Source organism: Oncorhynchus clarkii, chromosome 10 (assembly GCF_045791955.1).
Source record: "Oncorhynchus clarkii lewisi isolate Uvic-CL-2024 chromosome 10, UVic_Ocla_1.0, whole genome shotgun sequence".
NCBI classification, from domain to species: Eukaryota; Metazoa; Chordata; class Actinopteri; order Salmoniformes; family Salmonidae; genus Oncorhynchus; species Oncorhynchus clarkii.
The window spans coordinates 40,170,388-40,190,273 of record NC_092156.1 but is presented as its reverse complement, the minus strand read 5'-3'; the positions used below and the strand labels follow the sequence as shown (position 1 = coordinate 40,190,273).

General features: G+C 43.6%; 1 protein-coding gene across 1 annotated transcript; it reads right to left on the bottom strand.

Annotated features, from left to right (window-relative positions):
• Positions 1-447: 447 nt before the first annotated feature.
• On the bottom strand, positions 448-18,766 carry LOC139418464 (amyloid protein-binding protein 2). Its single transcript, XM_071167934.1, has 13 exons — positions 18,381-18,766; positions 10,073-10,161; positions 9,736-9,887; positions 9,539-9,662; positions 9,257-9,425; positions 9,069-9,158; positions 6,704-6,771; positions 6,507-6,612; positions 6,299-6,423; positions 5,837-5,922; positions 5,407-5,597; positions 4,966-5,131; positions 448-4,850 (listed from the first exon to the last, which is right to left on the bottom strand). Exons 1-13 carry the CDS (start codon positions 18,516-18,518, stop codon positions 4,594-4,596), a joined length of 1,761 nt encoding a protein of 586 aa, XP_071024035.1. The 5' UTR covers positions 18,519-18,766; the 3' UTR covers positions 448-4,593.
• Positions 18,767-19,886: the final 1,120 nt, after the last annotated feature.

The following is a 19,886-nucleotide window of genomic DNA, read 5'->3' as shown; positions in this document are numbered from 1 at the left end:
TATTTGTGCCACGGCTAGTAGTTAGGAAAGGAAGAAGGGAGCGAGGTAAGAAGGAAAGGAGCTAAGGAAAGGGACATATTTTCCTTCCCTGAATTAGGAAAGGATGAAAGGATGCTAATAAAGTAGGAAAGGAAGCTAGGAAAGGATGATTATAAAGGGAAATTACTATTTTACCGTTCAATTTAAATGGGGTGGGCACGTCCCAAGGATCCCGGACAGCAAGGACCGATACAAAAGGAGTTCACATGTATGTGGTAAGGATTAACCACGGCCAGTAGATGGCGATAGTATTGGTTTAGTGACAGGCTAGTTTAAGTTACAGGCTACTACGGGGCTGCAACTGGATGCAGTTCATCAAAGCCCTTGAAATATTTCAGCAAGTTTACATAATCAAGACTTACTGACTTTAGTAAGTTTGTGTTATTGCCAAAGAATAACCGAGACAGATTCATAATGTACAAACAAGTTTAATAATCATTTAATGGTGGTGCATTGCGTTACACAAGCCAAATAACGTTCATCTATCCATAAAAAAGCGCACTGTGGCACTAATGATGATGTCGACGTTTACATGTATCTTTTCAATTCATAGACATGTCAATATTCCTTCATCTTTTCAGAGCTTTGTAAAATGTTAATGAAAAAATGTACAAAAACACAGTAGTGTTGATATGAAACAAAAGGAGATTACTGAAAGTCCTTTCATTTCATATTGTTTGTGCAATTTCATTTACAGATCCCATCCTATGACAGAATAATGGGCTGACCTGTTGCCATCTGTCTGTCACTGTTGCCATCTGTTCAAATTTAGGGGTACTGCAGAAGGCAGTACATAAAATGAAAATTATTTACATGTTCTCAGTACACACATTCCTCCAATGTCCTCTTACCTTTCTGGGTAGCCATGGATGTCATGATGAACAACCACTAAAGCCACTCTTACTAGAGGACTGTATCCACAACTATGCAGCAGGCAGTACTTCACGCAGTATACAATAAATACAATATCTCAAAAGATGAATGCACACCACAGTTCTTTAAAAATTCTGATACAGCATGTATGGAATATCTGCAATCTAGTTCTGCAAATACTTCTCTGAGTCATACCTAAACTCAAAATGTGTTTGTGTGTGTAACCTCTTTTAAAAACACATTTAGGGCCAGTTTCACAGACCAAGATTAAATGACTCCAGGAGTTGGGCAAATTACCTTTCGATAATAAAGACCTTAAAATTTCAAGAACATTGTTTAAGTAACTATGGATGAAATACAGGGTAGTTTCTGATGCAAACCCTTTCAAATGAAGTTTAGCCATAATGGTAGTCAGTCAAAAGTACAATTTAGTCCAAGAGTGGGCTTAATGTAGGTCTGTGAAACTTGCCCATAGATATACTTCTAGAATTAGACCATTTTCTATTTACATGGGAGTTTCAGAGTGAGCAACGGTTAAAATGTTAGTGTGGAAATAAATGTGCTTTACAAAAGGCTGGCGCCTTGCAATGCATGTGAGGATATAGACAGCACGTAGTAAAAACTAAATAAAAAAAGCTACATGGGCTGCATTTGCTCCAGTTTCAGTGGAAAACGTGTCTAGAAGTGATCAACTCTCAATAGATGTTCCACCTATAACATACAAAGATGAAACTCCTGATTGAGATGCTATGCCTTGTTCCAGAGAGACGTCTTCAATGAATCTTTTAGCAGTCTTGCTGACACTGACAGACGTAAAGGACAGGGGGGCTCAGCCCCAAATTCATGTGTGCAGCAATCACAAATACCATCAGATATTCAGACCCAAACAGTAACATTCACCAGAAACAATTAAAGCCTTGTAAACAAAACTAGGGACATAAAGACAACCATATACCAGTCACCCCAGTTTACAAGGAGGTGGAAAACTTTTTTGAACATCCAATTTCTTAAATCTAAAATGGTTTTTATTTTCAGATGTACACAGGCAAAGCACTTGGGGATAAAAGGGTTGAAATTTGAGAATGTCCATTTGCTTCACCTGTTCAGATTTTAAGATGTCTTGTCCCTTGATCTGCCTCAGACCGGCCTTCCCTGTCACCTTCCGTCTCTAAGCTTGAACTCGGTTCATCCTAATTCATCACCCATGGTGCAATACTTTTCACAACAAAGCTGTTGAGTCAAGCTGGCTGACAAACAGTGCTGGCGGTCTTCCCTCAGAAGGACTGGGTGTCCTTGATTTGAGGACAACATGATCAGTCTTAGCTTGAAGAGACAATACATGGCCAAAAGTATGTAGACATCTGTTCGGACATCTCGTTCCAAATTCATGGGCATTAATATGGTCTCCCCTTTGCTGCTATCACAGCCTCCACTCTTCTGGGAAGGCTTTCCACTAGATGTTGGAAAATTGCTGCGGGGACTATCTTCCATTGAGCCACAAGCGCATTAGTGAGGTCGGGCAATGATGTTGGGCGATTAGGCCTGGCTAGCAGTTGGCGTTCCAATTCATCCCAAAGGTGTTCGATGGGGTTGAGGTCAGTGCTCTGCGCAGGCCAGTCAAGTTCTTCCACGCCGATAAATACCTTGCTTTGTGCACGGGGGCATGCTGAAACTGGAAAGGGCTTTCCCAAACGGTTGCCACAAAGTTGGAAGCACATTATCATCTAGAATGTCATTGTATTCTGTAGCGTTAAGATTTCCCTTCACTTGAACTAAGGGGCCTGGCCCCACCACAAAAAACAGCCCAAGTTCATTATTCCTCCTCCACCAAACTTTACAGTTGGCACTATTCATTGGGGGCAGGTAGTGTTCTCCTGGCATCCACCAAACACAGATTAGTCCGTCGGACTGCCAGATGCTGAAGCATGATTCATCAATCCAGAGAACTCGTTTCCACTGCTCCAGAGTCCAATGGCGGCGAGCTTTACACCACGCCAGCCAACGCTTGGCATTTGCGCATGGTGATCTTAGGCTTGTATGCAGCTGCTCGGCCATGGAAACCCATTTCATACAACTCGGTAGAGAGCATTGCAACCAAGGAGATGATTTTTATGCACTACACCCTACACTCCTGTTCTGTGAGCTTGTGTGGCCAACCACTTCGCGGCTGAGCCGTTGTTGCCCCTAGACGTTTCCACTTCACAATAACAGCACTTACAGTTGACCATAGCAGCTATAGCAGGGCAGACATTTGACAAACTGACTTGTTGGAAAGGTGGCATCCTACGATGGTGCCACGTTGAAAGTCACTGAGCTTTTCAAAATGGGCCATTCTACCGCCAATGTTTGGCCTTCGAGATTACATGGCTGTGTCCTTGATTTTATACACCTATCAGCATGGGTGTAGCTGAAATAGCCAAATCCACTAATTCGAAGGGATGTCCACATAATTTTGGCCATGTAGTGCATGTCAGGTCAAACATGTGACATTCCTGTCTCTGTCCTGTGTCGGCATATGGAAAGGAAGCATGCTAATTACCAGAGCAAGAGCACCTTGGGCTGATCGTCCTTTAAGGCTAAGGCTTGGACTTCAGTTGGACTATAACAGCACATGTAAAATTAACAGCCATGAGACAGACGTGCATGTTTAAAAGCAAGGCAATCATTTCTATTTACCTAGTCCATACAAAATGGGGTACATCATTACTTAACGTTGCACTAGGTAACCAACCGTTCACAAGCACTACTACCTTTACTATCTTCATTCTATAATGAAAACACGAGACCAATTCTATTGTTAACGGTGTGTTTTGAGGGTCTCAGTCCGACAGGGAGGGAGTCATCTCAATAGCAAGTTTTAGCTGACTTGTGTTTGGTTTAGCTTCATGAAATTCCTTATAAATACTTGGCATTTTAATTCCACAAAGGTACTCTAACGTACACTTTCAAATATTCCATAAGTCAGTGGTCCAACAATTGTGGAGCACAATTGTGGTCCAATTCAATACACATGCTGGTGCATTTCAAATTCATCAAATCACAGACAACCTTTAAAATGCATGCATGAAGGACTGCACCAACAACATCTTTAGAGTGAGGCAGAAACAGATGTTCCAAAAAGAAATAGAACCAAAGATTTGGTCCATGGATGAAATGGGTTGTAAACTCCCTCATGACATTAGCACAATAACAGAAGGATTGCACCCAGAAAAATTCACTCTGGCTTTTTATAATTGACCAAAGCAAAAAGCCAAGTGGTGCTGAATCCATGCTTACAGGGGACATCAATGGTCAATAAAGGGCAAGCTCTGACCAAAAATGAAGCAGAAAAAAACCCCATGTACTATTCTATAAAACACTATGTTCCCCCCCGTCTCAATTCCTCTAACAGAAGACTGATGGTGATGAAAGTGGTGTTAGGTAATGCAAAGTGTATAGCAAGTGATTCCTCCCATCAAATGTTATCTGCAGGGTTGATCACAGGAGATCGATAAAAAGACTGGATCAGATGCATTCCACAGGCCATAGTGCATTTCCCTAAAGCCAGGTGGCCCATTGCAAGGCCAACCGTGTAACTTGATGTGGAGAGGGTGTGTTCAATAGATTTAAGCGAGCTGTGAACACCTTAGCGTTTCTATCTGCGTGTGGGCATATGTGTGTGCATGTGTCTGTGTAGGAAGCCTAAGCAGGTGGGCCGGCCCCATGGTTCTGTGACAGTAGGAAGGACTGCACCACCTCCTCTGTGGCCTGGGGGCTGGTGTTGACGTCCTCCAGGGCATCTGCCACAGCAAACTGCCGGTCCCTCAGCCGATTCCAATTGGATAAAATATTGTGGTACTCAAAGACTTTCTCATAGTTCCCCAAAGAGTTGTACAGTTTAATTAGGCCCCTGTAGTCGTATTCCAGTCCACTGTAGCCCTCGCCAAACAGCTTCTTACCTGCAGGGGAAAAGCACACATACTGGTAAGAATATTGAATAGGACAATGAGGAAGAATAGATTACAAATGAAGAGTACAACAGTAAAATAGACCCCATCTAAACTAGTGACTGACCGATAGCGATAGAGCGCAGGTAGAGTCGCTCAGCATCTTCATACTGGTTCATGTCGTAGTTGTAGAGAGAGGCCAGGTGGCCCACAGACAGAGCCACCTCATAGTCCTCCTGACCCAGAAGCTGCTCCTTGATCTGGATAGCCTTGATGTGCATCTCCTCTGCCTCCTGAAAAACAAAAACAGATGAGACCTCTCAGTCATCCACAGCCTTGGGGTCTGTATACAGCTTTTCAGCTATCATTAAATCCCAGAGCCTCTGTGACATTTTAACCTACTTGGAGAGCAGATTCCTGCTCCAAAAGTGAGTCACAGGGTCCGTAAACACCGTGGAGAACATTTGGATGGCAGTTTATGATGAAAGTGTGTCACAGGTCACCTTCTGCATGCTTTCTACAGACACTTGTCTCAGGGGTTGGAAGGGAGGGATGATCTAATTCTGACCTTGAACTTCCTCATGGATTGGTAGAGGCGGCCCAGGTTGCCATAGTGTTTCGCTGTCTGAACATTAAACTCCCCGAAGGCTTTCTTGGCCAGCTGGAGGGAGGAGAGGTGGAGGTCATGGGCATCCTGGAGCAGCCTCTCCTCTGTTTCCTTGTTGTGGCAGTCAATAGCGATCTCCTCCAGGATCAGAGCTGAGTGAGCAGCACAGCACAGTCAGAAGAGGTACAGAGAGTCAGACGTACACTTCAAGTTAGTCAGGAAATGAAAGATGAAAACGGATCTAATCCAAATAACACGGACCTCTCCTCCAAAATAAAACAACTCCTCTTCAGTAATTGACTCGGCAGCAGTTGAGAATCACAGACGTCATCGTGCCCATCACGGACAACGTGGGACAGGAGTAAACAGATGGTTGTGAAAGCCATTTTACCTTTGACTCTTTTGGAGGAGGCCAGCAGCAGATGATCCTCTGGGAGAATGTGAGTGATGATGTCTATGGCCCTCTCTGCGTGGAATCTGTACACAACATACCCAGGGGGCACAGCAGAGAAACAGATTTAACTCCGTGACACAGTAGCTAAAGCACAAACATTTCCTAGGAAACAAAATAAAGACAGGAACATCACTTTTGGGAGGGACACTGCAATTGGCCTGCATGAACTTCCAAATACAAGAGAGACTAAAAGTACATACATAACATCAAATGGACAACAAGTACCTTACAGCAGTGGTTCCCAACCTTTCTTAGTTACTGTACCACCAACTGAATTTTGCTCTGCCTGGAGTTCACTAGAAGTAACCCCTCATGTCCATTTTACCAGTAAAGCTATGGTCTCATGAGTCTTCAAATACCCCCTGTGGATAGACCAAGTACCCCTGGTTGATTACTCACAGCGCATTGTCAAATTTGCCAGAGCTGTACAGATGGACATAGGAGGAGTATGCCAGGTCCTCGTGTGCTGTGGCCACATGGATATTCTTTCCCCCGAAAACCGACTGCCGGATATCTAGAGCCGTCTGGAATATTAACACAGTTTCAATATCACACATCTGATACACCCTCTCTGCTGTCAATCGACATCTCAGACTGACTCACCCACCTGGTATATTGCAACTGATTGGCAGATGTTATCCACATTCAGCAAATAAAACCCATAATCGAGGAGAGTGTCTGAATATTTGGGATGCTTGTGTCCAAAATGCTCACTGCAGAAACAATAAGGAAACAGACATTACTGAAGGAGACAGAGACAAGGACTACAACACACAAACAACAAGTGTGGTGAATCTAACTTACCGTGCCAGGAAAACAGCATGCTTTATCAGCTGCTCTGCCTTACTGAACTCCCTCTTTACCACACAGGCCTGTTGGTCCAAACACAAAAGGCATGAAACCACACTAAGATCAAACTACTAAGGATGTGCATCTTTCCAGATGATTCGGTACATTTCGAGATACAGTACATGGGCTCTGATACCAAAATCATTTCAAACTAAAAGGTATCGTAAGATTTGGTTTAATTAGAAACTGAATAGATGCGATACACTAACATTTGTTGCATAAACATTCATGCCTGGTTTCTTCCAGAGGTGATGCTTGACATTCAGGCCAAAGAGTTCAATCTTGGTTTCCTCAGACCAGAGAATCTTGTTTCTCATGGTCAGAGTCCTTTAGGTGCCTTTTGGCAAACTCCAAGCGGGCTGTCATATGCCTTTTACTGAGGAGTGGCTTCCGTCTGGCCACTCTACCATAAAGGCCTGATTGGTGGAGTGCTTCAGAGATAGTTGTCCTTCTGGAAGGTTCTCCCATCTCCACAGAGGAACTCTGGAGCTTTGACCATTGGGTTCTTGTCACCTCCCTGAGGTTGCTCAGTTTGGCCGGGCGGCCAGCTCTAGAAAGAGTCTTGGTGGCTCTAAACTTCTTCCATTTAAGAAGGATGGAGGTCACCGTGTTCTTGGGGACCTTCAATGCTGCAGAAATGTTTTGGTATCCTTCCTCAGGTCTGTGCCTCGACACAATATTGTCTCGGAATCCTACGGACAATAGACAGGTGTGTGCCTTTCCAAATCATGTCCAATCAATTTAAATTTACCACAGGTGGACTCCAATCAAGTTGTAAAAACATCTCAAGGATGATCCATGGAAACAGGATGCACCGGAGCTCGATTTCGAGTCTCATAGCAAAGGGTCTGAATACTTACGCAAATAAGGTATTTTTTTATTTTTATAAATCTGCTAACATTTCGAGAAAGATGTATTTGCTTTGTTATGATGGGGAATACTTAAGTAAATTAGGTGTTTTTTATAATAAAATTTTAAAAAGACTTAAAACCTGTTTTTGCCTTGTCATTATGGGGTACTGTGTGTTGACGAGGAAAATAATGAATGTAATCCATTTTAGAATGAGGCTGTAATGTAACAAAATGTGGAAAAAGTGAAGGGGTCCGAATACTTTCAGAATGCACTTAACGAATAAAGCTTAATGCGTGATGCATGCCATTTTAGCATTTGAATACTGAAGGTGTTCGATAAAGTGAAAAAGTTTTTAGAACTGTTGCAAATTTGAAATGAAACACATAAATCTCATTTACATAAGTATTCATGCCCTCGAGTTGATACTTTGTAAAAGCACCTTTATCTGTGATTATAACTGCGAGTCTTTCTGGGTAAGTCTCTAAGAGCATTCCACACATGGATTGTGCAACCAGTCGTTTATTTATCCTGAAAAACTCCCTAGTCCTTAACGATGACATGCATACCCATAACATGATGCAGCCACCACTATGCTTGAAAATATGGAGAGTGGTAATTAGCAATGTGTTGTATTAGCCACATTGTATTAAGGACAAATTTGCCACAGTTGCAGTATTACTTTAGTACCTTGTTGCAAACTGGATTCATGTTTTGGAATATTTTTTATTCTGTACAGGCTTCCTTTTTACACTGTCATTTAGGTTAGCATTGTGGAGTAACTACAATGTTGTTGATTCATCCTCAATCCTCAACCCTTCTTTGCGAGGCAAAGCTCCCTGGTCTTTGTGGTTGAAATTCCGTGGTCGAATGAGGGGCCTTACATACAATTGTATGTGTGGGGTACAGAGATGAGGTTACCATAACAAGGGATTGAATACTTTTTTACTAAAGACATTTCAGCTTTAAATTTTTTATTCATTTGTAAAATAAATAAACATAATTCCACTTTGACTTTATGGGGTATTGTGTGTGTAGGCCAGTGAATTTTTTGTGTGAACTTAAATCATTTTTTAAATCAGGCTGTAACAACAACATTTGGAAAAAGTCAAGGGGTCTGAATACTTTCTGAAAGCACTGTATTTTTCAGAAGATAGAATTCATGTAATAAATGTTAGTGAACCAACATAAAAAACAAATGTGAAAGCGATTTGTAACGTTTGAATCGATTTTCTGACCAATGTATGCTACATTTGGTTCGGTTTGGGGTCCTCAGACCAAAGCACTTGTATCTGGGACATATGTGTATCGATGAATCGTTACATCCCTACTAACTACAGTCCAAAGCAGTATCTATGACTAACAGAGTACTGCAGTGACTCCTGTGACAATAGTATGGGGACATCTCAAAAAGTATTTATTAATACATTCATAGACATGTCTATAACACAGGAAAAGGGAACACTCGTACCTTGGAGGCCTGTCTCAGGACATCTACCACAACTTTAACAGGCAAACCCACTGTGATTTCTTTCATTGCCTCTATGCACCACCTGTAGGCCTGCAAAAGACAAAATCAGTGATGAGATCAACATGATAAACCAGAACACCAAAAGAATCTAACAGAACCAATTGACATATCTTTACCAGGCAACATACCTCATCATAGTGGCTCTTAGCAAAGAGCAGCGCACACAGCTCTCCATAGAGCGCAGCTTTGTTGGCCTGATGACCATGTTTGGCCAATTTGTCCATATACAACTGGGCCAACTTGACAGTCTCTTCACCAAGATGGTACTTGCAGTTTCCATTCCGGACATGAAGCAACCTAAGAGAAATTAGTGAATCTGGTAAGTTTTTGTGGAAAAATACAGACTAAGAGTAACCAGCCATAGAACTAGAATTGGACCCGAAAATACTAACGCTCTGTGACCCACTGACCTGACACAGCACTCCACAGCACGGTACCAGTGAAGCACCTCGTCATGCAGTGTGCACAGCTGCAGACACGACAGAAACACCTTCTCTGCATCACCATACCAGCCTGCATCAGACAGAAAGCCACCTACAGGACAGGGTCAACATTAGTACAATCAGAAACAAAATGGTAAAGAAAGTTGATGGGTGCGGGCACCTACCTAAAACAAAGCCAAACTGAATAGCCTTCTCTTTCACATGGGCATCAGACTCTGCAATGTAGGAGCAGCGGCGACTGAAGGAGTTGGCCAGGACAGAAGCCACTTTCACCCCATGATCCATCAGGGCCTGGAAGCAATGGTGCAGGAGGTGTCTGCAGGCACATACACAAAGACCGGGCATGACGACGTGATACAACCATACATGAGAACCGGTCAAAATGCGTGACAATGACATTCAAGGTTCTCTCAAGGATCATCATATCCCTTTTGCTTCACATGATCATGAAGTCAGATTACCATACAGAATATGAAATATATATACACACACACAAAGTACCTTTTGTCAGATGCTCTTAGAACTTTGGCAAACACCTCCAGCTCACAGAACTCCCCTCCCAGCTGGCAGAGCCGACCCTGCTGGTACAGCTGGAGAAACATGAAGACAAAGTTAGGATAGCAAAAAAGGGACAGGAGTGTCAGAAGCTAGGTTTCCATCCAACTAGTCACAGATTTTCATGTGAATATTCTAAAATCTGCATAAAGAAAATGTGTGCATTTTCACACCAGTGGCGTTTCCGAAATATGGAAACACATTTTTGTGTACACTTACATTTTCAACTCAACCGATAGTTTTGTCTCAAAAAGTTGCGTTAAATAGCAAACGTGTCTACTCTGGTCTTGGCACATGTGCTCTGGCCAACAGCTCGCAGATACAGTGCAGGTAAGCTGTGTGGGTACAGTGGTGGTAGACTGTGTGGGTACAGTGCAGGTAGGCTGTGTGGGTAGGCTAGTCTACATGATGAGATTATTATGGATAAGAGCGAGAATATTTTTTATTTGTCAAAACAGCAGTCAAGTATCATCATGTCACCAGAATAAGACCCTGAATATTTATTGTAAAGGAGCATCAAGATCACAGTGCACTTTCGTCACCCTGTGGAAAGTGGTTACTTAGCTGCCTGGCAAGCTAGCTAGCTATCTAGCTAGCATGGTAACAGTACAGTAACATTACAGTAGCTCTAACATTTGTTTTCATGGGTAAGAGAACTGTCAAAGTTGGTGAGAGCCAAAATATCATGCAATCTGCTAACGTTAACAAGGTTATTGCCCATTTGGGTGAATTATTTTCAGCTAACTACGTTTGTTGGCTAGCTAGCCATGTATAAACAGCTTACAGTATTAAGTTAGATTATGCTTTGATATCAAGGGGACAAACTTCTAGTTATAAACAGCTTTAGCGAATGTAACTTACACATATATGTAATGGTTGATTAATTAAAAATCAGTCAGTCCATGATATAGCCTAGCTTACAAATTTGCAATGATGAGCCTACTTGCTTGAATACGGACTTGTTTTCCAATAACACAGTGTATTATTTTAGGCTGACTGCATTAGCCTAGTTCACATTAGGTTTGCTATGTCTTGCTAATTGTTCTTGTGGTAGTGTGATACATTCATCCTGTTGGTTCCAGATGCCTAAAAAGACCCATAAGCCCTATAAGTGAATGTCCTGCTTGCAGACACTTGGCACCACAGGGGTTTGGCCTTCCCGATGCAGGCAGCAGGCCAGCACCGAGGCAGAAGTGGTATGACCTCTAAGAAGGTATGTATTATGACAAAAAGTTAAATAGCAAAACATGCATAGGCCTGTGACATTTGAACTGTGTGTTCATCTAGAAAACACACCGTTTTACACTACATGACCAAAAGTATGTCGACACCTACTCGTCGAACATCTCATTCCAAATTCATGGGCATTAATACGGAGTTGGTCCCCTCTTTGCTGCTATAACAGCCTTCACTCTTCTGAGAAGGCTTTCCACTACATGTTGGGGACTTGATTCCATCAGCCACAAGAGCATTAGTGAGGCTGGCGGCTGATATTGGGCAATAAGGCCTGGCTCACAATTGGAGTTCCAATTCTTCCCAAAGGTGTTTGATGGGGTTGAGGTCAGGGCTCTGCGCATGCCAGTCAAGTTATTCCACACCGATCGACAAACCATTTCTGTAAAGACGTCGCTTTGTGCACGGGTGCATGCTGAAACCTGTAAGGGCCTTCCCCAAACTGTTGCCACAAAGTTGGAAGCACAGACTCGTCTAGAATGTCACTGAATTCTGTGCCGTTAAGATTTCCCTTCACTGGAACTAAGGGTCCTAGACCGAACCATGAAAAACAACATCAGACCATTATTCCTCCTTCACCAAACTTTACAGTTGGCACTATGCATTGGGGCAGGTAGTGTTCGCCTGGCATCTGCCAAACCCAGATTAGTCAGTCAGACTGCCGGATGGTGAAGCGTGATTCATCACTCCAGAAAATGCATTTTGTCTGCTCCAGAATTCAATGTCGTCAAGCTTTACACCACTCCAGCAGACACTTGGCATAGCGCATGGTGATCTTAAGCTTGTGTGCGGCTTCTTGGCCACAGAAACCAATTTCATGCAGATCCCGACAAACAGTTATTGTGCTGACGGTGCATCCAGAGGCAGTTTGGAACTCGGTAGTGAGTGCTGCAAACGAGGACAGACTGTTTTTACGTGCTACGCACTTCAGCGGTCCCATTCTGTGAGCTTGTGTGGCCTACCACTTTCCTGCTGAGCAGTTGATGCTGCTAGACGTTTCCATTTCACAATAACAGCACTTACAGTTGACCGGGGCAGCTCTAGCAGGGCAGAAATGTGATGAACTGACTTGTGGCAACGTCATAGGATGCCACCTTTCCAACGTCTTCAGTAAGGCCATTCTACTGTCAATGTTTGTCTATGGAGATTGCATGGCTGGGTGTTTGATTTTATACACCTGTCAGTGATGGGTATGGCTGAAATAGCCAAATCCACTAATTTGAAGGGGTGTTGACATACTTTTGTATATACAGTACTAGAAATACCGGTCATTAAATGTAAGCATTTAATACTAATTAACGCAACTTTATTCTAATATTTGGCCATTAAATTGTCATTGCATATTGTAACAAAGAGAGTATGCACAGTGTCAAAGTACCAAGCTGTGATCTTATCAACCAATCACAACAGGTTAATGAAAGTTTCAGAGAGAGCCAGAGTTCATCACCCCTTGACTCACGGTTTCCGTTGTGTGGGGGATGGGTTGTGGGGTGAGCTGCTTGAGAGGGCTGTAGTCAACAGCAGCCCGGGGGGGGAATTAATAAAGCTTACAGGCTAAAACATGTATTCACTTTCCTGATTAATTAAAATGAGGTACCATACTATCTAGTAATGTCCCGTCTATATTTTAAGCAGGTCTCTCCAATGAACCTGCTGGGCCAACACCTACAGCACCCCCAGCGTCTGTATCTGCTGTTCAGACTCCTCCATTGAGGACCGCATTGAACTTGTTGTCAATGGTAAATATTACATTTTTTGTCATATTTTTTTCACAATTACTATGGCTCTGCTGCCATGACAGAACATTGATTCAGATAATCCTTGACAGGTGACTTGGTTTCCTTCTTTCATCATTGTGTCCATTCGGTTTCTCTCTCTCTCTTTTGCAGTTCAAGAAAAGAAAAGAAAAGCACCCAATGTCACAGGAAAGCCCAAAAGATCATTAAGGACAACAACCACCTGAGCCACTGCCTGTTCATCCTGTTGAAGGCGGGGTCAGTACAGGTGCATCAAAGCAGGGACCGAGACTGAAAAACAGCTTCTCTCAAGGCCATCAGTCTGTTAAATAGCCATCACTAGCACAGAGAGACTGCTGCCTACATACAGACTTGAAATCATTGGCCACTTTAATAATGCCACTTAAATAATGTTTACATATTTTGCATTACTCATCTAGTATGTATATACTGTATTCTATTCTACTGTATCTTAGGTCTATGCCGCTCTGACATTGCTCGTCCATATATTCTTATTCCATTCCTTTACGTAGATTTGTGTGTATTGGGTATATGTTGTGAAATTGTTAGATATTACTTGTTAGATATCGCTGCAGTCGGAACTAGAAGTACAAGCATTTTGCTACGCTAGCAATAACATCTGCTAAATACGTTTATGTGACCAATAAAATTTGATTGGTTTTTATAACAGTACAACCTTAAAAATGTAACTAATATATATATATATTTTTTTAACTGACACTAGATGTCTGTAGCCTGGCCAAGTTGTCTACAGCCTCTGTGAGTGTCCCCGCCCATAGACAACGTCTGCAAGTGCCCCAAACCGCTGTGGCCTTTTACTTACTACATCATGTACCGTGATCCTTTTAGAACTAACATTCATCAAAACATGGAGAAAAACTATTGTCATGTTTTAAATCTCACATGACCGTATTGTCAGGGTTCATATACATGTTTTTCCTTCTTTCCTTCCTTTATCATTCCAGCATGACGTGCCTAGGAAGTCTGTTGGTGTAAAAATGATATACACTTGAGTGTACAAAACATTAAGAACACCTGCTGTTTCCATGACAAACTGACCAGGTGAAAGCTCTGATCCCTTATTGATGTAACCTATTAAATCCAATTCAATCAGTGTAGAGGAAGGGGAGGAGACCGGTTACATAAGGATTTTTAAGCATTGAGACAGATTGTGTATGTGTGCCACTCAGAGAGTGAATGGGCAGACAAAAGATTGAAGTACCTTTGAACAGGGTATGGTAGTAGGTGTGAGGCGCACCAGTTTGAGTTTGTCAAGAACTAAAACGCTGCTGGGTTCTCACGCTCAACAGTGTCCCGTGTGTATCAAGAATGGTCCACCATTCTTGACATCCTGCCAATTTGAAAAGATCATGAGAAACACGGGCCAGCATCCCTGTGGAACACTTAACACCTTGTAGTCCATGCCCTGATAAATTGAGGCTGTTCTGAGGGCAAAAGGTGGTGCAACTCAATATTAAGAAGGTGTTCTTAATGCTTTGTCCACTCAGTGTAGCGTATTCTTGAGCTGGGCGATAAAGACAAAATTGTCCCAATACCAAATTGGTATTGGCAAACTTATATCATTTCAAACTTTACATTTCTCTAATATACGCTAACTAACGTAACGAACGATATCAGCCAAATGCATGCGATAAGTGATCGGTATGGTCGGTGATCATTTTTAGTGTATCGTGCCAGCTATAGCTTAACCTGTCAAGAGCTTGTTTGATTACATATTTGTTTTTAATGCGGTTTACATTCAAATCATTTTCATAATAAATCTTATACCTTTTCCTTTTTCTCCCCAGCCCTGCTACGGGGCTCTGTGAAGACCACCTCGCCTTTCTCCCCAGCCCTGCTACGGGGTTCTGTGAAGACCACCTCGCCCCTTCTCCCCAGCCCTGCTACGGGGCTCTGTGAAGACCACCTCGCCTTTCTCCCCAGCCCTGCTACGGGGCTCTGTGAAGACCACCTCGCCTTTCTCCCCAGCCCTGCTATGGGGTTCTGTGAAGACCACCTCGCCCCTTCTCCCCAGCCCTGCTACGGGGCTCTGTGAAGACCACCTCGCCTTTCTCCCCAGCCCTGCTACGGGGCTCTGTGAAGACCACCTCGCCCCTTCTCCCCAGCCTTGCTACAGGCCTCTGTGAAGACCACCTCGCTTTTCTCCCCAGCCCTGCTACGGGGCTCTGTGAAGACCACCTCGCCTTTCTCCCCAGCCTTGCTACGGGGCTCTGTGAAGACCACCTCGCCTTTCTCCCCAGCCCTGCTACGGGGTTCTGTGAAGACCACCTCGCCCCTTCTCCCCAGCCCTGCTACGGGGCTCTGTGAAGACCACCTCGCCTTTCTCCCCAGCCCTGCTACGGGGCTCTGTGAAGACCACCTCGCCCCTTCTCCCCAGCCTTGCTACAGGCCTCTGTGAAGACCACCTCGCTTTTCTCCCCAGCCCTGCTACGGGGCTCTGTGAAGACCACCTCGCCTTTCTCCCCAGCCTTGCTACGGGGCTCTGTGAAGACCACCTCGCCTTTCTCCCCAGCCCTGCTACGGGGTTCTGTGAAGACCACCTCGCCCCTTCTCCCCAGCCCTGCTACAGGCCTCTGTGAAGACCACCTCGCCTTTCTCCCCAGCCCTGCTACGGGGCTCTGTGAAGACCACCTCGCCTTTCTCCCCAGCCCTGCTATGGGCCTCTGTGAAGACCACCTCGCCTTTCTCCCCAGCCCTGCTACGGGGCTCTGTGAAGACCACCTCGCCCTTCTCCCCAGCCCTGCTACGGGGCTCTGTGAAGACCACCTCGGCTTTCTCCCCAGCCCTGCTATGGGCCTCTGTGAAGACCACCTCGCCCTTCTCCCCGACTCCCTCTGCTACAGCCTGCGTGAAGACCACCACTGCCTCTGCTGTCTCTCAGGGAACTGAGCGCTCTGCTATAGCCTCTGTAAAGGCGCCCTCATGCTTTTGAATAGATTGTGCATATATTATGACAACATTGTGACATTTCTCCATTTTTAAGGTTGGTCGAGCACACTATTTGTCTTGAGGCATGCCGAAGTTGGTAGCCGAGGTCAACTTTTGGGATTCTTCCGTAGTCTGTCATTCAACAAGAGACGACTCGTACCACTTTTTCAAGCAAAGGTCTTTTAAGGGAGTATGCAAGAATACTTGGTCGGTTAGGCTAGCCGCCAGCCAAACTGAAGCATGCCGAAGCCTAAAGTGCTCTCCTCTGCTATAGCCTCTAAGACATACCAAACTGTAATTTCTTAACCAATATCATGATATACATTAAAACATTGCAGAAACAAAACTGCGCATCAGTGTATTGATATGATGAAGATATTGTGAGTAATATTACATTTGTCTTGTTTTGCTTTTTATTTTATTTTCAGGAGAGCTGATTGGTGTGGACTACCTGCTCAGGCAGACTGCGAAGGACATGGACCCCCCCCCTGACTTGGAGGAGACTGATTTTGAGAACTATGCAACGGACCCCACAGTTGGTAGTCTTCTGGATGACTTCACCACCACTGCTGATGATTTCTCTGCTCCTAGCCCCACCCAGGATGCTCCCACTACAGTCCAACCTGCTTCCTCCAGCGCCACGTCTCCTGCCACCAGTACCTGGCCTGCTTCACCCACAGCCCAGTCTGCTGCCACCAGTACCTGGCCTGCTTCACCCACAGCCCAGTCTGCTGCCACCAGTACCTGGCCTGCTTCACCCACAGCCCAGTCTGCTGCCACCAGTACCTGGCCTGCTTCACCCACAGCCCAGTCTGCTGCCAGCCAACTCCACCCATGCAAAAAACCTGATTGTTTGAGAAGTGTCAACACATCAATAGTTTCCATATTAGACTCTGCTGTACTGTAGTCCTTTTTTATCTTATTTCTACAACCAGGGGCTTGATTCAATCAGATCAAGCATTAACCCAATGTTGCTCATGTGTCACAAACCACTCCCTTCTTTATTATCCTTACCACATTAGAAGTTCAAAACAGAGTTAGAAAGTGTAGGCTATTGCATAATTTTCATGTTAATTTGGATGGGGGGACTTAAAGCCTATCAGTCTAGTCGGGAGTAGGGCCTATAGCCTACAATAGAACATCACGTATTTCAGTGTTTCTAACGCGGCTGCATGGGATTTGTTGAATATAAAGTTGGGCTGGTTTTGTTGCATTCAAGGTGATAAGGTAACAAGGTTCTGCTTGTGAATTTGACAGCTCTAACACAGTTTCACCTCCGATACCGCCAAAACAACCGCTATGCTGGTGTTGACCAACACTAATCTGATTAAATCGAGCCCTAGAACTTTTCGATTTAGTTTTTTTCCCCTCTGTTTGCATGGATGTTGTCATATGTTTGGTTCCGATTGTGTCATTCACTCAGAATCAGGCAGTGCCATACCCACTCATTACTTTGGGTCCCTAGGGGCTGTGTGTGTGTGTGTGACATTTCACATTAATAAACATGTTTCTATATTTCAACCAATTATTTGAATGACTTTCGATTGTAGGTCAATCATTATTCACTTTAAATAACTGACATACGTGGCTCTGAGTAAATGTTCATAGATGTGATGTATTTATAAATACATCAGGTAATACGCAGTCCACAAGACACTGCAACAGATAACTGATCATTTAAGATACTAATTGCATAAACAAGGTTGCGGGAGTACTGTACATAATAAACCAACCTCATTAGAACACACACACATACATACACATATATATATATATATATATATCTATATATATATATATATGGTTGTTTTGGTGTTTGTTTAGAAATTTTATTTCTGGCCGAGGCAGGATTCGACCTGGAGACCTTCGGGTCCTCTCTTCCCCTTCCTTAATTAAAAAACTACATTTTCATTTTTTCCCCCAGCTTACCACAATAAATAAATGAATAATAAAACACTTACATTATGACGAAGCCTCAATTTTAAAAATGTTCTTTTTTTTCTTCTCCCCCTTAACATCGTTCCCCAGCTTTGGTGTTCGTAACACCAGAATACTGGGTTCGATTCCTGGGACCACCCACATGTAAAAATGTATACACGCATGACTGCAAGTCGCTCTGGATGAAAGTGTCTGCTAAATGGAATATATTGTTGTTAACCTTTTAAGCAGGATAGCTAGCAAGCAAGTTAATCAGCTGATTTGCTTTGCAAAGAGTTTGCAACGTTAGCTGTAACGTTAAGTGGCTAGCTAAAACGAATCAACTCGGGAACATCACATTGTATAACGTTAGTTAGCAAACTAGACTAATAACTTACCTTGTAATACACATCAAATTGAATATTTTCAGGGAGGGAACGAATATCTCTTCGCGATCGACTGTAATTGTCCACCACTGCTGATATAGCAGTGTTGTACAGTGTCTCTGGGATCCATTCGAGCTCCAAGGCCGCCATGTTGTTTTCCTTTTCTCCAGCCAATAACACCCCCTCTGCTCGATCGACGGTCGGTAGCTAGCTAACCACCTTGCCAAGTTTAAACTCCTTTTCTTGTACCTTCTCATGTAACAAAACAGTTTTGACTGTCTCATCTGGTTAAGCACCAGCATTAACCATCAGCCATGTTCCTAGGATACGCACTGAACCAGTGCAGTCTGCCCGAAGGTCTATCTCTGCCCCCACCCTGTTTTTCACACTCGGGGTCTGATTCGCCGGAGTCAAATGTACTTCGCTTCGTTCCTGAGGGAGTTTGATTAATTGAACCCGCACCGGGCTATACAGACAGGGAGTATGGCCCGTGACGCCTGTTCATACCTGAAGTGAACGGGAGGAGCGAACATCTACGCCGCTCGGTCGTTTTCAAAGGCAGCATGAATTCATTTTTGTATTTTTTATGTAACCTTTATTTAACTAGGCAAGTCAGTTAAAGAACAAATTCTTATTTACAATTACGCCCAATGACAGCCTACCAAAAGGCAAAAGGCCTCCTGCAGGGACTAGGGCTGGGATTGAAAATAAAATATAAATCAAATATAAAATATAGGACAAAACACACATCACGACAAGAGAGATAACACAACACTACATAAAGAGAGACCTAAGACAATGACATAGCAAGGCAGCAACACATGACAACAACATGGTAGCAACACAACATGGTAGCAGCATAAAACATGTTACAAACATTATTGGGCACAGACAACAGCACAAAGGGCAAGAAGGTAGAGACAACAATAAATCACGCAAAGCAGGACAACTGTCAGTAAGAGTGTCCATGATTGAGTCATTGAATGAAGACATTGAGATAAAACTGTCCAGTTTGACTGTTTGTTGCAGCTCGTTCCAGTAGCTAGCTGCAGTGAACTGAAAAGATGAGCGACCCAGAGATGTGTGTGCGCTGGGGACCTTTAACAGAATGTGACTGGCTGAACAGGTGTTGTATGTGGAAGATGAGGGCTGCAGTAGATAACTCAGATAGGGGGGGATTGAGGTCTAAGAGGGTTTTATAAATAAGCATCAACCAGTGGGTCTTGTGACGGGTGTACAGAGATACAGACCAGTTTACATAGGATTATAGAGTGCAGTGATGTGTCCTATAAGTAGCATTGGTGGCAAATCTGATGGCCGAATGGTAAAGAACATCTAGCCGCTCGAGAGCACCCTTACCTGTCGATCTATAAATTATGTCTCCGTAATCTAAAACGGTTAGGATGGTAATTTGAATCAGGGTTAGTTTGGCAGCTGGAGTGTTAAGAGGAGTGATTCTAGAACCAAGTCTAGATTTAACTTTAGCCTGCAGGTTTGATATGTGCTGAGAAGGACAGT